Source organism: Cherax quadricarinatus, chromosome 8, assembly GCF_038502225.1.
Source record: "Cherax quadricarinatus isolate ZL_2023a chromosome 8, ASM3850222v1, whole genome shotgun sequence".
In the NCBI taxonomy this organism is placed as follows: Eukaryota; Metazoa; Arthropoda; class Malacostraca; order Decapoda; family Parastacidae; genus Cherax; species Cherax quadricarinatus.
Genome location: NC_091299.1, coordinates 21,714,155 through 21,727,470, shown reverse-complemented (window position 1 = coordinate 21,727,470; position 13,316 = coordinate 21,714,155). Strand labels below are relative to the sequence as shown.

The 13,316-nt window shown below is 40.7% G+C and overlaps 1 protein-coding gene across 3 annotated transcripts in view; it reads left to right on the top strand.

Annotated features, from left to right (window-relative positions):
• LOC128685247 (bumetanide-sensitive sodium-(potassium)-chloride cotransporter-like) overlaps positions 1 to 13,316 on the top strand; it is a 213,567-nt gene that overhangs the window by 98,229 nt on the left and 102,022 nt on the right. For all 3 annotated transcript variants that reach the window (XM_070082928.1, XM_070082927.1, XM_070082929.1), the window contains exon 8: positions 8,118 to 8,257. In XM_070082928.1, the coding sequence (XP_069939029.1) occupies positions 8,118 to 8,257 (140 nt within the window). The remainder of the gene's footprint in view (positions 1 to 8,117; positions 8,258 to 13,316) is intronic.

Below are 13,316 nucleotides of genomic sequence, written 5' to 3'. Positions count from 1 at the left end.
CTTGCAGCTCCTCAGTGGTTAGCTCTTCGTTGTGGTCCTCCACCAACTCTTCCACATCCTCCAAACTCACATCCAACCCCATGGAACTCCCCAGTGCCACAATAGAGTTCACAACTGACATAGGCTCATCAGGGTCAGCCCCAAACCCTTCAAAATCCCTCTTGTGGACACAATCTGGACACAATTTTCTCCAAGCAGAGTTCAAAGTCCTGGTAGTCACTCCCTCCCAAGGCTTACCTATAAGGCTTACGCAATGGAGAATACTGAAGTGTTCTTTCCAAAAATCTCGTAGGGTCAAGTGAGTGTCTTGAGGTCACATTCAAGCACCTTTCAAACATTGCTTTGGTGTAGTTTTTTTTTAAAGTTTGCAATGACCTGCTGGTCCATGGGCTGGAGGAGAGGAGTGGTATTCATGGGCAAGAACTTTACTGTGATGAACCCAAACTCCTCGAAAATTAGGTCATCCAAGTTTGGAGGATGAGCAGGTGCATTGTCCATTACTAGGAGGCACTTGAGTTCCAATTTCTTTTCCAGGAGGTAATTCTTCACACTAGGGCCAAACACTTCATTGAACCACTCTACAAAAATTTCCCTTGTGACCCATGCCTTACTATTAGATTTCCAGAACACACACAATTTACTCTTCATAACATTGTTTTTCTTGAACACTCTGGGATTTTCAGAATGGTACACTAGTAACGACTTCACTTTGAAATCCCCACTAGCATTAGCACAGAACATTAGCGTCAGCCTGTCTTTCATAGGCTTATGTCCTGGCAGCGCCTTTTCTTCCTGAGTAATGTAGGTCCTCTTTGGCATTTTCTTCCAAAAGAGGCCTGTTTCATCACAATTGAACACTTGTTCAGGTTTCAGTCCTTCACTGTTTATGTACTCCTTGAATTCATGCACATATTTTTCAGCCGCCTTGTGGTCCGAACTGGCAGCGTCACCATGCCTTACCACACTGAGTATGCCAGTACGCTTCTTAAATCTCTCAAACCAGCCTTTGCTGGCCTTAAATTCACTCATATCATCACTAGTTGCAGGCAATTTCTTTACCAAATCGTCATGCAACTGCCTAGCCTTTTCACAAATAAGCGACGTCATAAGACTATCTCCTGCTAATTGTTTCTCATTTATTCACACCAATAATAACTTCTCAACATCTTCGAGTACTGGTGATCTCATTTTTGTCAGCATATTTACCCCCTTTGCAACAACAGCGTCCTTGATTTCCTTTTTCTTGGCTATGATGGAAGATATGGTTGTACAGGATTTGTTATACATCCTGGCCAGTTCGCCCACACGTACGCCACTATCATATTGTTCAATGATGTTTTTCTTAAATTCAGTCGTATTTCTCACCTTCTTTACCAAAGGCTTGGCACTAGGAGCTTTCTTTGGAGCCATGGTAGCTTATTTAGCACTTAAATAACTTGCAAGCACTAAAATAAATGGAATATTATGAAATATTTCGCTGGAGCACGTGAGGGGACCGTCGCTCACTGGTAAACAATGGCACACTGGCTGGGAAGGAAAGGCCGAGGCAGCTCAGAGCGTGAGTACGGGTCCGGGACGAAGGACTATTAGCGAGTTACAGGACCATTTGCGAGCCAATATTTTGACGAAAAAACAGGACTATTTCCGAAATGGACGACTTTCGGGCCGGACGATTATTGAGGGACCACTGTACATGTATTAGGTACTGAAATTGTACTCATATTGTCACAAATACACTGACAGGTGGACATTTACACCTGCCTTGGTCGTTTACTATTGTCTTGGAATATGTATACAGTGGACCCTTGACTAACGCTATTAATCCGTTCCTGAGAGCTCATCGTTAGTCAAAATAATCGTTAGTCAGGTTAATTTTCCCCATAAGAAATAATGGAAATCAATTTAATCCGTGCAAGACACCCAAAAGTATTGAAAAAAAAAATTTTAACACATGAAATATTAATTTTAATACACACAAACTGAAGAAGACATGCACAGTTACATGACACTTACCTTTATTGAAGATCTGGTGATGATTGATGGGATGGGAAGAGGGGAGTGTGTTGATGGTCTTAGTGTTTAGAAGGGGAATCCCCTTCCATTAGGACTTGAGGTGGCAAGTCCTTTTTCGGGGTTACTTCCCTTCTTTTAATGCCACTAGGACCAGCTTGAGAGTCACTGGACCTCTGTCGCACAACATATCTGCCCATAGAGGCCTGTACCTCCCGTTCCTTTATGACATTCCTAACGTGTTTCACAACATTGTCATTGTCACCATTAAACACTTGTTCAGGTTTCAGTCCTTCACTGTCTATGTACTCCTTGAATTCCTGCACATATTTTTCAGCTGCTTTTTGGTCCAAACTGGCAGCCTCACCATGCCTTATCACACTATGTATGCCACTACGATTCTTAAATGTCTCAAACCAACCTTTGCTGGCCTTAAATTCACTCACATCACCACTAGTTGCTGGCATTTTTCTAATTAAATCGTCATGCAACTTCCTAGCCTTTTCACATATGATCGCTTGAGAGATGCTATCTCCTGCTATCTGTTTTTCGTTTATCCATACCAATAACAGTCTCTCAACATCTTCTATCACTTGCGATCTCTGTTTTGAAAACAAAGTTGCACCTTTGGCAAGAACAGCTTCCTTGATTGCCATTTTCTTGGCCACAATAGTAGCGATGGTTGATTGGGGTTTTGTGTACAGCCTGGCCAGCTCGGAGACATGCACTCCACTTTCATACTTAGAAATGATCTCTTTCTTCATATCCATAGTAATTCTCACCCTTTTTGCTGTAGGGTTGGCACTAGAAGCTTTCTTGAGGCCCATGGTGACTTATTTTGCAGGTGCAATCACTAAAAAGGCTGTGATAATATGAAATGTTCTGATTGTATGCTTGAAAGCGACAGCAGTGGTTGGCTGGCTTGTAAACACTGGCCAGAAGTGGACGTGTCTCAGACGGAAGGAATAGTGTTGGTCAAGTTTTTTAGCGCTAATCGAGGCAAAATTTTTGCGATAAAATGTATCGCTAGTCAGATTTATCGTTAATCGATGCCATCGCTGGTCGAGGGTCCACTGTAAAGTATTTATATGTCCCAGCAGTGTTTTGGATATGTGGAAGTATATAATAATAATGAGGAGGAGGAGGAGGAGGAGAAGGAGGAGAAGGATAAGGAGGAGAAGAAAAATACGTAATAATAATAATAAAATAATAAGTTCCCTTGAAGCATGAAAAACAATGTCCACCCCTGACAGTGACATGATAAGATGAGATAACATCTGATAAGAGCTGACTTTGATGAGCATACACGAGGGTGCAGCAGATAAAAGATTAGAGGTGACGTTTGATGAGCATGCCCTCCTTTGTTTTCACTGGTACACAAACATGTCTGTCTATTTGTCTGTCTGTCAAGCTCCCTGTCTATCTGTATCTGTCTAGCTCTCTGTCTCAGAGAGCCACAAGACTGCATCATCACCTTTACTCACATCTTCAAGCAGAGTATAGCACTTTGTCTGGATTTTTTGGGTTATCCTAGGTAATGTACACTATGTATACATGTATTTATGTGTACCTGTGAGACAGAGATAGACAGATAGAAAGAGATAGACAGGGATAGACAGAAACAGATAGATAGAGACAAAGATAGACAGAAATAGAGACAGAGAGACAGAGATAGACATAGATACAGACAGACAAACGGAGATAGAGCCAGGCTGCCAGCAGCTGGCCAGCCAGCTGGCCAGCCAGCTGGCCAGCCAGCTGGCCAGCCAGCTAGCCAGCCAGCCAGTCAGTCAGCCAATCATCCAGCCAGGCAGCCAGCCAGCCTGCCAACCAGCCTGCCAACCAGCCAGCCAGCCAACCAGCCAGCCAGCCAGCCAGAGTTGTTTCTCTTGACTTAGGGCACAGATTATAAGACATTTTGAAAGGGTGTTGCACAAATATTGCACATGGGTTATTATCGAGGTTTTTTTATATTTCCTCAACCACTTGTGGCCACATTCACCTCAAAGCTACTAAACTCAGGGTCAAAATCACTTTCCTCTTAAAATGAGTGCTAATACTACATGACATCAGTGAATCCCAGGTGTTTGCTGTGCTGTTTGCTCTAGCTGGTGGTCATTTGAACTGGTGCTCCCACAAGGTACTGAGTGGTCCCAGATTTTTTTAATACCGTGCACACTGAGTGTTAGGACCCATTCTATGTTGACAAGGGATCTCAGGGCAATCCTGCCAAATTTGAAGGCAGGAAAAATAAAACGTATATATATGTTTGGGGCACTAGCGGTAAAAACGTATATATACGTTTGGACTGTTTACGGGTTAAACAAAATTATCAGCCTCCCCAACACTATATCCCCCCTGCTTTTAACATTTCTGTCATGATCCTGTCAGTTCCAGCTGCTTTACTCCCTTTCCTTCTACGTTATGCCTCATGCACCTCCCCCACACTCACATCCTGCTCTTCTTCACTCCTAAAAGATGTTATACCTCCCTGGCCAGTGCATGAAATTACTGCCTCCCTTTCTTCATTGACATTTAACCCTTTGACTGTCGCAACCCTAAATCCTTAGGTGTCTCCTGGTGTCGCAAAATAATATATGGTTGGTATTTTTGTTTAATAAATGTATGAAAGAGGGGAAGGTACCTTTATATAAAGGGAAGGGGGACAAAAGAGATTGTAAAAATTATAGAGGATTAAGTGAGATTGTAAAAATTATAGAGGATTAAGTGAGATTGTAAAAATTATAGAGGATTAAGTGAGATTGTAAAAATTATAGAGGATTAAGTTTGCTGAGTATGCCAGGAAAAGTGTACGGTAGGGTCATTATTGAAAGAATTAGAGGTAAGACAGAATGTAGGATTGCGGATGAGCAAGGAGGTTTTAGAGTGGGTAGGGGATGTGTAGATCAAGTGTTTACATTGAAGCATATATGTGAACAGTATTTAGATAAAGGTAGGGAAGTTTTTATTGCATTTATGGATTTAGAAAAGGCATATGATAGAGAGGATAGGGGAGCAATGTGGCAGATGTTGCAAGTATATGGAACACATGGTAAGTTACTAAATGCTGTAAAGAGTTTTTATGAGGATAGTGAGGTTCAGGTTAGGGTGTGTAGAAGAGAGGGAGACTACTTCCAGGTAAAAGTAAGTCTTAGACAGGAATGTGTAATGTCACCATGGTTGTTTAATATATTTATAGATGGGGTTGTAAAAGAAGTAAATGCTCAGGTGTTTGGGAGAGGGGTGGGATTAAATTATGAGGAATCAAATACAAAATGGGAATTGACACAGTTACTTTTTGCTGATGATACTGTGCTTATGGGAGATTCTAAAGAAAAATTGCAAAGGTTAGTGGACGAGTTTGGGAGTGTGTGTGTAAAGGTAGAAAGTTGAAAGTGAACATAGAAAAGAGTAAGATGATGAGGGTATCAAATGATTTAGATAAAGAAAAATTGGTTATCAAATTGGGGAGGAGTATGGAAGAAGTGAATGTTTTCAGATATTTGGGAGCTGACGTGTCAGCGGATGGATTTCTGAAGGATGAGGTTAATCATAGAATTGACGAAGAAAAAAAGGTGAGTGGTGCATTGAGGTATGTGTGGAGACAAAAAACGTTATCTATGGAGGCAAAGAAGGGAATGTAGGAAAGTATAGTAGTACCAACACTCTTATATGGGTGTGAAGCTTGGGTTGTAAATGCTGCAGCGAGGAGACGGTTGGAGGCAGTGGAGATGTCCTGTCTAAGGGCAATGTGTGGTGTCAATATGATGAAAATTTGGAGTGTGGAAACTAGGAGGTGTGGAGTTAATAAAAGTATTAGTCAGAGGGCTGAAGAGGGGTTGTTGAGGTGGTATGGTCATTTAGAGAGAATGGATCAAAGTAGAATGACATGGAGAGTGTATAAATCTGTAGGGGAAGGAAGGCGGGGTAGGGGTCGTCCTCGAAAAGGTTGAAGGGAGGGGGTAAAGGAGGTTTTGTGGGCAAGGGGCTTGGATTTCCAGCAAGTGTGCGTGAGCGTGTTCGATAGGGGTGAATGGAGACGAATGGTATTTGTGACCTGACGAGCTGTTGGAGTGTGAGCAGGGTAATATTTAGTGAAGGGATTCAGTGAAACTGGTTATTTTTATTTAGCCGGACTTGAGTCTTGGAAATGGGAAGTGCAATGCCTGCACTTTAAATGAGGGGTTTGGGATATTAGCAGTTTGGAGGGATATGTTGTGTATCTTTATACGTATGTGCTTCTGAACTGTTGTATTTCTGAGCACCTCTGCAAAAACAGTGATTATGTGTGAGTGAGATGAAAGTGTTGAATGATGATGAAAGTATTTTCTTTTTGGGGATTTTCTTTCTTTTTGGATCACCCTGCCTCGGTGGGAGACGGCCGACTTGTTGAAAAAAAAAATATTATTATTATTATTATTATTATTATTATTATTGTGTACCTGTACCTAAGTAAACTTACATGCTGTGCTGGCATGCAGGTACACATTAAAATCACTAAGAGTGTTTTATTAGCCTTGAAGATGCCATATTAATAATGATAATAATAATAACACAATAATAATCACTCTATGGAGCATTATATATCGTATAAAACGTTAATATAGACATTTTGCTTAATCCATCTAAATACACCCCACAGTAGAATAAATTAACATAAATACGAGATGTGAGTATAAAACGAAAGCATGTCATCGTTTTACATGATGGTAGGATTGCTGGTGTCCTTTTTTCCTGTCTCATGAACATGCAAGGTTTCAGGTACATCTTGCTACTTCTACTTACACTTAGGTCACACTACACATACATGTAAAAGCAATATATACATACCCCTCTGGGTTTTCTTCCATTTTCTTTCTAGTTCTTGTTCCTGTTTATTTCCTCTTATCTCCATAGGGAAGTGGAACAGAATCCTTCCTCCGTAAGGCATGCGTATCGTAAGAGGCGACTAAAATGCCAGGAGCAAGGAGCTAGTAACCCCTTCTCCTGTATATATTACTAAATTTAAAAGGAGAAACTTTCATTTTTCCTTTTGGGCCACTCTACCTTGGTGGGATACGGCTGGTATGTTGAAAAAAAAAAAATAAGATTGGTAGCCAGGTGATTTGTAGGACTTGTGCTAGCCAGGCAACTTGTAGGACTTGTGCTAGCCAGGCAACTTGTAGGACTTGTGGTAGCCAGGCAACCTGTAGTCCAACATCATAGAAAATTTGTCACTATAATATTACTGGGGGTAAATAGAAAATTATTCCTTTTATATGCCTTCACTCAGGATGTCATTTCTTCTAAAAATGGTGTTACATGAGAATGGGAGTTTCTCATTATTTATTCTACTGTATCAACATGGAGACAACTTGTACACAATGTAAAGTGACCAAAACCAAACACGTTCATATGGTTTGTTTACATTATATGTGGGCGGGGTGGGGTGATGAGGGCTGCCCTTCCTGGCTACCCATACTATTTTAAGGTAAGTAATGCTTGTACTGTATATGCAGTTTATCACTTTAGGGAGCTTTAAGCATCGTAGTATAGTATGTGTGGGTGGGGTGGCCAGGAGGGCTACCACACCTGAGTTCTTAGAGTAAATACTACTCACCTTTTGCCCTACATTAAGACTTCAAATATTTTGAGGTAAATAATGAGTGTACTGTGTGTGTATTTTACTTTTTAATGCCTAGCTCTGTTGCTAACTTAATATATGTTAGTGTAAACTTGTTGTCTGGCATTTATAAATGGAAGAAAATGGAGTTCTGCTTTCCGGCAGTAGCCTGGAACCTAACCTGCCGAATAAGTGGGGCCCTACTGTATCTGTAAATTATGTGTACAGTACTGTATTAAGTATACAGTAGAATACTTTAGTACATTTTATGGCCATTTTCTGGCATTCTGATTTGGCAGACACCCATATAATTCCCGTATTAGTTTCTTAGGTTAATGGTTTACTGTATTAGAGCCATGTACATTTATACTTCTTGATTCTAAACAATTTAAAATTGATCAAAATAAGTGCATCATATAATTTAATCTTAATCTGTATTCTTATACCATAATATATAAACTTTATACTGAATTACTAAGTTACATAATTATCTATGAATTTTTAGGTAAAGTTCTGTCCTTGAATTTGGGTTCTGATTACCGAAAGTCTGAAGGAAAAGACCAAGATATGTTCAGTGTGTTCGGAGTATTCTTCCCTGCTGTCACAGGCATTGTGGCTGGAGCAAATCTCTCTGGAGATCTTAAGGTTAGTACACTTGTACATTACCTTCATAATAATTTAAAATTTGTTTTCTGACTTCAGATGAGCATCAGTGATGCTGGTAGTACAGCAGATGTGTGCTCAAAACTATAATATTCATTACCAGTGTAAGAATAATTTTTTTTAACACACTGGCCATCTCCCACTGAGGTAGGGTAACCCAAAAAAGAAACACTTTTTCAGTCATTCACACTATCAAATATTCTTAAATAATGATAGAATTTTTACAGAGGAAACTTGACCATTATCACCCATAAGTGCCTAATCAGGCAGGATGTAATGTCTATGTTAACCTGTGACCCACTATCAGCAACAACTTGGTTGACTAGGTTGTCAGCAATGCAATCTGACCTCAGACTGGGTTATGTTAACATAACATAAGAAGGGAGGAACACTGCAATAGACCTGTTGGCCCATACTAGGCAGGTCCTTCACAAATCCAACTCACTAACAAAATAAATGTTACCCAAGCAATAAGCTTTGACAATTCTATTTACTCAGGTGCACGTCCACTCAAATCCAACCCCTCTCACTCATGTACTTATCCAACCTAAATTTGAAACTACCCAAGGTTTTAGCTTCGATAACCCTACTAGGCAGACTGTTCCACTCGTCAACTACCCTATTACCAGACCAGTACTTTTGCATCCTTTCGAACTCTAAACTTGTCTAATTTGAATCCATTATTACAGGTTCTCTCTTGGAGGGATATCCTCAAAACCTTATTTATATTCCCTTTGTTAATACCCATCTTCCACTTGTGCACTTTTATCATGTCTCCCCTCATTCTTCGTCTTACAAGTGAATGCAGTTTAAGAGTCTTCAGTCTTTCATTGTACAGAAGATTTCTAATGCTACGTATTAATTTAGTCATTCTAGGCTGAATGTTTTCTAATAAATTTATATCCATTCTGTAATATGGACTTGAGTCCTGGAAATGGGAAGTACAATGCCTGCACTTTAAAGGAGGGGTTTGGGATATTAGCAGTTTGGAGGGATATGTTGTGTATCTTTATACGTATATGCTTCTAGGCTGTTGTATTCTGAGCACCTCTGCAAAAGCAGTGATAGTGTGTGAGTGTGGTGAAAGTGTTGAATGATGATGGAAGTATTTTCTTTTTGGGGATTTTCTTTCTTTTTTTGGGTCACCCTGCCTCGGTGGGAGACGACCGACTTGTTGAAAAAAAAAAAAAAAATGGAGACCAGGACTGAGCTGCATAATCTAGGTGAGACCTTACTAATGATGTATAAAGCTGTAAAATAACCAATGGACTTCTGTTGCTTATACTTCTAGATATAAATCCCAGTAATCTGTTTGCTTTATTACGTACGCTTAGGCAATGCTGTCTTGGTTTAAGGTTGCTGCTTACCATAATCCCCAAGTCCTTTTCACAATCTGTTTGGCTAAGTTCTACGTTATTACCTGTGACAAACTATTAGCAACAACTTGGTTGACTGGATTGTCAACAATGCAACCTGACCTCAGGCTGGGTTTTGAGAGTAGAAGAAATCTGAAGGCCAATCACAGGTATATATCTTATTTTGAGGAAATGTATGATATTGATTTTTTTTATGTCTTAATGTTACTCTTCATGCCTGGCTGTCTTCCACTGAGGCAAGGGGACCCCCCTCCCCCCAAAAAAAAAGAGCAGTTTCACTTAACACTTTCACCATCATTCACACATAATCACTGTCTTTGCAGAGCTGCCCAGATATGACAGTTTAGATGTCACTCCAAACAGCCAATATCCCAGACCCCTCCTTTAAAGTGCAGACAGTGTACTTCCTACCTCCAGGACTCAAGTCCAGCTAACTGGTTTCCCTGAATCCCTTCACAAAATATTACCCTGCTCACACCTGAACAGCTCGTCATGTCCCAAAAACCATTAGTCTCCATTCACTCCTATCTAACATGCTCACACATGCCTGCTGGATGTCCAGGCCCCTTGCACACAAAACCTCTTTAAACCCCTCCCTCCATCGTTTCCTAGGACGACCTCTGCCCCTCCTCCCCTCCACTACAGAATTATACACCCTCCAGGTCATTCTATTTTGCTCATTCCTCTCTAAATGACTAAACCACCTCAATAACCCCTCTTCAGCCATCTGAATAATATTTTTTGTAACTCCACAACTCCTTATTTCTACATTTCAAATTCTCTGCATAATATTTACACCACACATTGCCCTTAGACATGACATCTTCACTGCCTCCAGCCTCCTCCTCACTGCAGCATTCCCAACCCATGCTTCACACCCACATAAGAGTGTTGGTACCACTATACTCTCATAAAGTGGAACCTCAAATTTTGAACTTAATCCGTTACGGGAGCTAGTTCTAAAGTTGAAATGTTTGAAAGGCAAAGCAATATTTCCCATAAGAAATAATGGAAATACAATTAATCCGTTCCAGAAACCCAAAAATATTCACAAAAAAATACATTTTATGGATAGTATTACATTATAGTTTTACATACACACAACAAATATAGTGTACAATTATTAATAAATTTAAATAAACATATAAAATAACATTTTTACTTACCTTTATTGAAGATTGGTGATGGCATCTGGAAGATAGGGAGGAGGAGAGAGGAGTTGGGGTTAGTGTTTGGAAGGAGAATCCCCCTCCATGAGGACTTCAGGTAAAGCCCTCTCTGGGGTTACTTCTCTTCTCTGTCTTTTAATGCCACTAGGACCATCTTGAGAGTCACTGGATCCCTGTCTCACAAAAAACTGTCCACAGTCCTGTTTCTGGCACCTCTTTAAGATTTCCTTAAAATGGGGCATGGTTCTGTCACTGAACTTGTTGCAGAGATGTGTTGTTTCAGCTTGGTCAGGGTGATACTTTTCAACAAAAGTTTGCAACTCATTCCACTTTGCACACATGTCCTTAATCACTGAAGAAGGCACCTCCTCCACTCCCTCTTCCTCCTCTGAAGCAAGTTCCTGAGCTGTGGTCTGATGCTGTTCCAGATGAAGCTCTTCCAACTCTTCAGTGGTTAGCTCTTCCCTGTGGTTGTCCACCAACTCTTCCACATTCTCCCCACTCACTTCCAGCCCCAGGGTGTTCCCCAATGCCACAATAGAGTCCACAACAGGTAGAGGGTCAACAGGGTCAGGGTCAGCCTCAAACCCTCTTTTGGACACAATCTGGCCATAATTGTCTCCAAGCAGAGTTCAGAGTCCTGGAAGTCACTCCCTCCCAAGCCTTACCTATAAGGCTTATGGAGCTGTAGATATTGAAGTGATTCCTCCAGAACTCTCTTAGGGTCAACTTAGTGTCTGTGGTCACTTCAAAGCACTTTTCAAACATTGCTTTTATATAGATTTTTTTGAAGTTAGAATTGACCTGCTGGTCCATGGGCTGGAGGAGAGGAGTGGTGTTAGGAGGCAAGAACTTCACTGTGATGAAACTGTAGTCCCTAGACAGTAGGTCTACCAGGTTTGGAGGATGTGCAGGAGCATTGTCCATTAACAGGAGGAACTTGAGTGGCAAATTATTGTCTAGGAGGTATTTTCTTATACTGGTGCCAAACATTTCATGGACCCACTTTTTGAAAACTTGCCTTGTGACCAATGCCTTATTGTTTGCTTTCCACAACACACACAATTTATTTTTGACGACATTGTTTTTCTTTAAACACACTGGGATTTTCTGAATGATACACAAATGAAGGCTTCACTTTAAAATCACTACTAACGTTAGCACAGAATAAAAGAGTTAGCCTGTCTTTCATAGGCTTGTGTCCTGGGAGTGCATTTTCCTCCTGAGTAATGTAGGCCCTCTTTGGCATTTCCTTCCAAAACAGGCCTGTTTCATCACAACTGAACACTTGTTGGAGTTTGAATTTTTCAGTGCCTACGTAAACCTAAAACTCCTGTACAAACTTCTCAGCCGCCCGTTTGTCTGAACTTGCTGCCTCACCATGCCTTACAACATTGTGTATGCCACTATGCTTCTTAAATTTGTCAAACCAGCCTCTGCTGGCCTTAAATTCACTATTAGCACTGGTTCCAGGAGTTTTCTTTACCAGATCAGCATGCAACTTCCTTGCTTTTTCACTAATAATTGTCTCTGAAACACTATCACCTGCCATCTCTTTATCCTTGATCCACACCAGCAACAACTTCTCAACCTGATCGATTGTCTATGGTCTTGTTTTGGTTAGCATATTAACACCTTTTGCAACATCAGCTTCCTTGATTTCTTCTTTCTTTGCCAGGATAGGAGCGATGGTACATCCTGGCAAGCTCAACAAGTTGCACACCACTCTCATACTTCTGTATTATTTCCTTCTTCACATCTATGGTTTTTCTCACTTTCTTTACCGCAGAGGTACCACTAGCAAGTTTATTTGGGCCCATGGTAGCTTATTTCACAGTCCCACAAGCACTAAACACAATGAATTAATTGTAAAATGTTTGAATGAGACCACAGGTTAGTGTTCACTCAAGCATCAACAAAGCCAGACTGGCTCACGGCGCCTGTGTGGGGACACAGACAGAGTGGGCTGGCGGACAGGTACGGTACCTGGCAGTTCGAAAGAAGGGGCGAGTTTGATAATAGGGACAAAGTTGGTTCGAAAAAAGCGGCCAATTTTTGAAGAGTTCGATAAGCGATACGTTCGAAATTTGAGGTTACACTGTACATTCCCTTCTTTGCCTCCATGGATAACGTTTTTTGTCTTCACAGATACCGCAACACACCATTTGCCTTTTTTCCTTCGTCAATTCTATGGTTAACCTCGTCCTTCATTAACCCATCTGCTGACAAATCTACACCCAAATATCTGAACACATTCACTTCTTCCATAATCCCTCCCTCCAATCTGATATCCAATTTTTCTTTAACTCATTTGATACCCTCATCATCATACTTTTATCTATGTTCACTTTCAACTTTCTTTACACACCTTCTCATTGCTCTTATGTAGGTGTGAAGCATGGGTTATGAATGTTACAGAACAGAGCAAGCTGGAGGCAGTGGTAGTGTCTGAAGACAATGTGCGATGTGAATACTATTATGTAGAGAATTCACTAT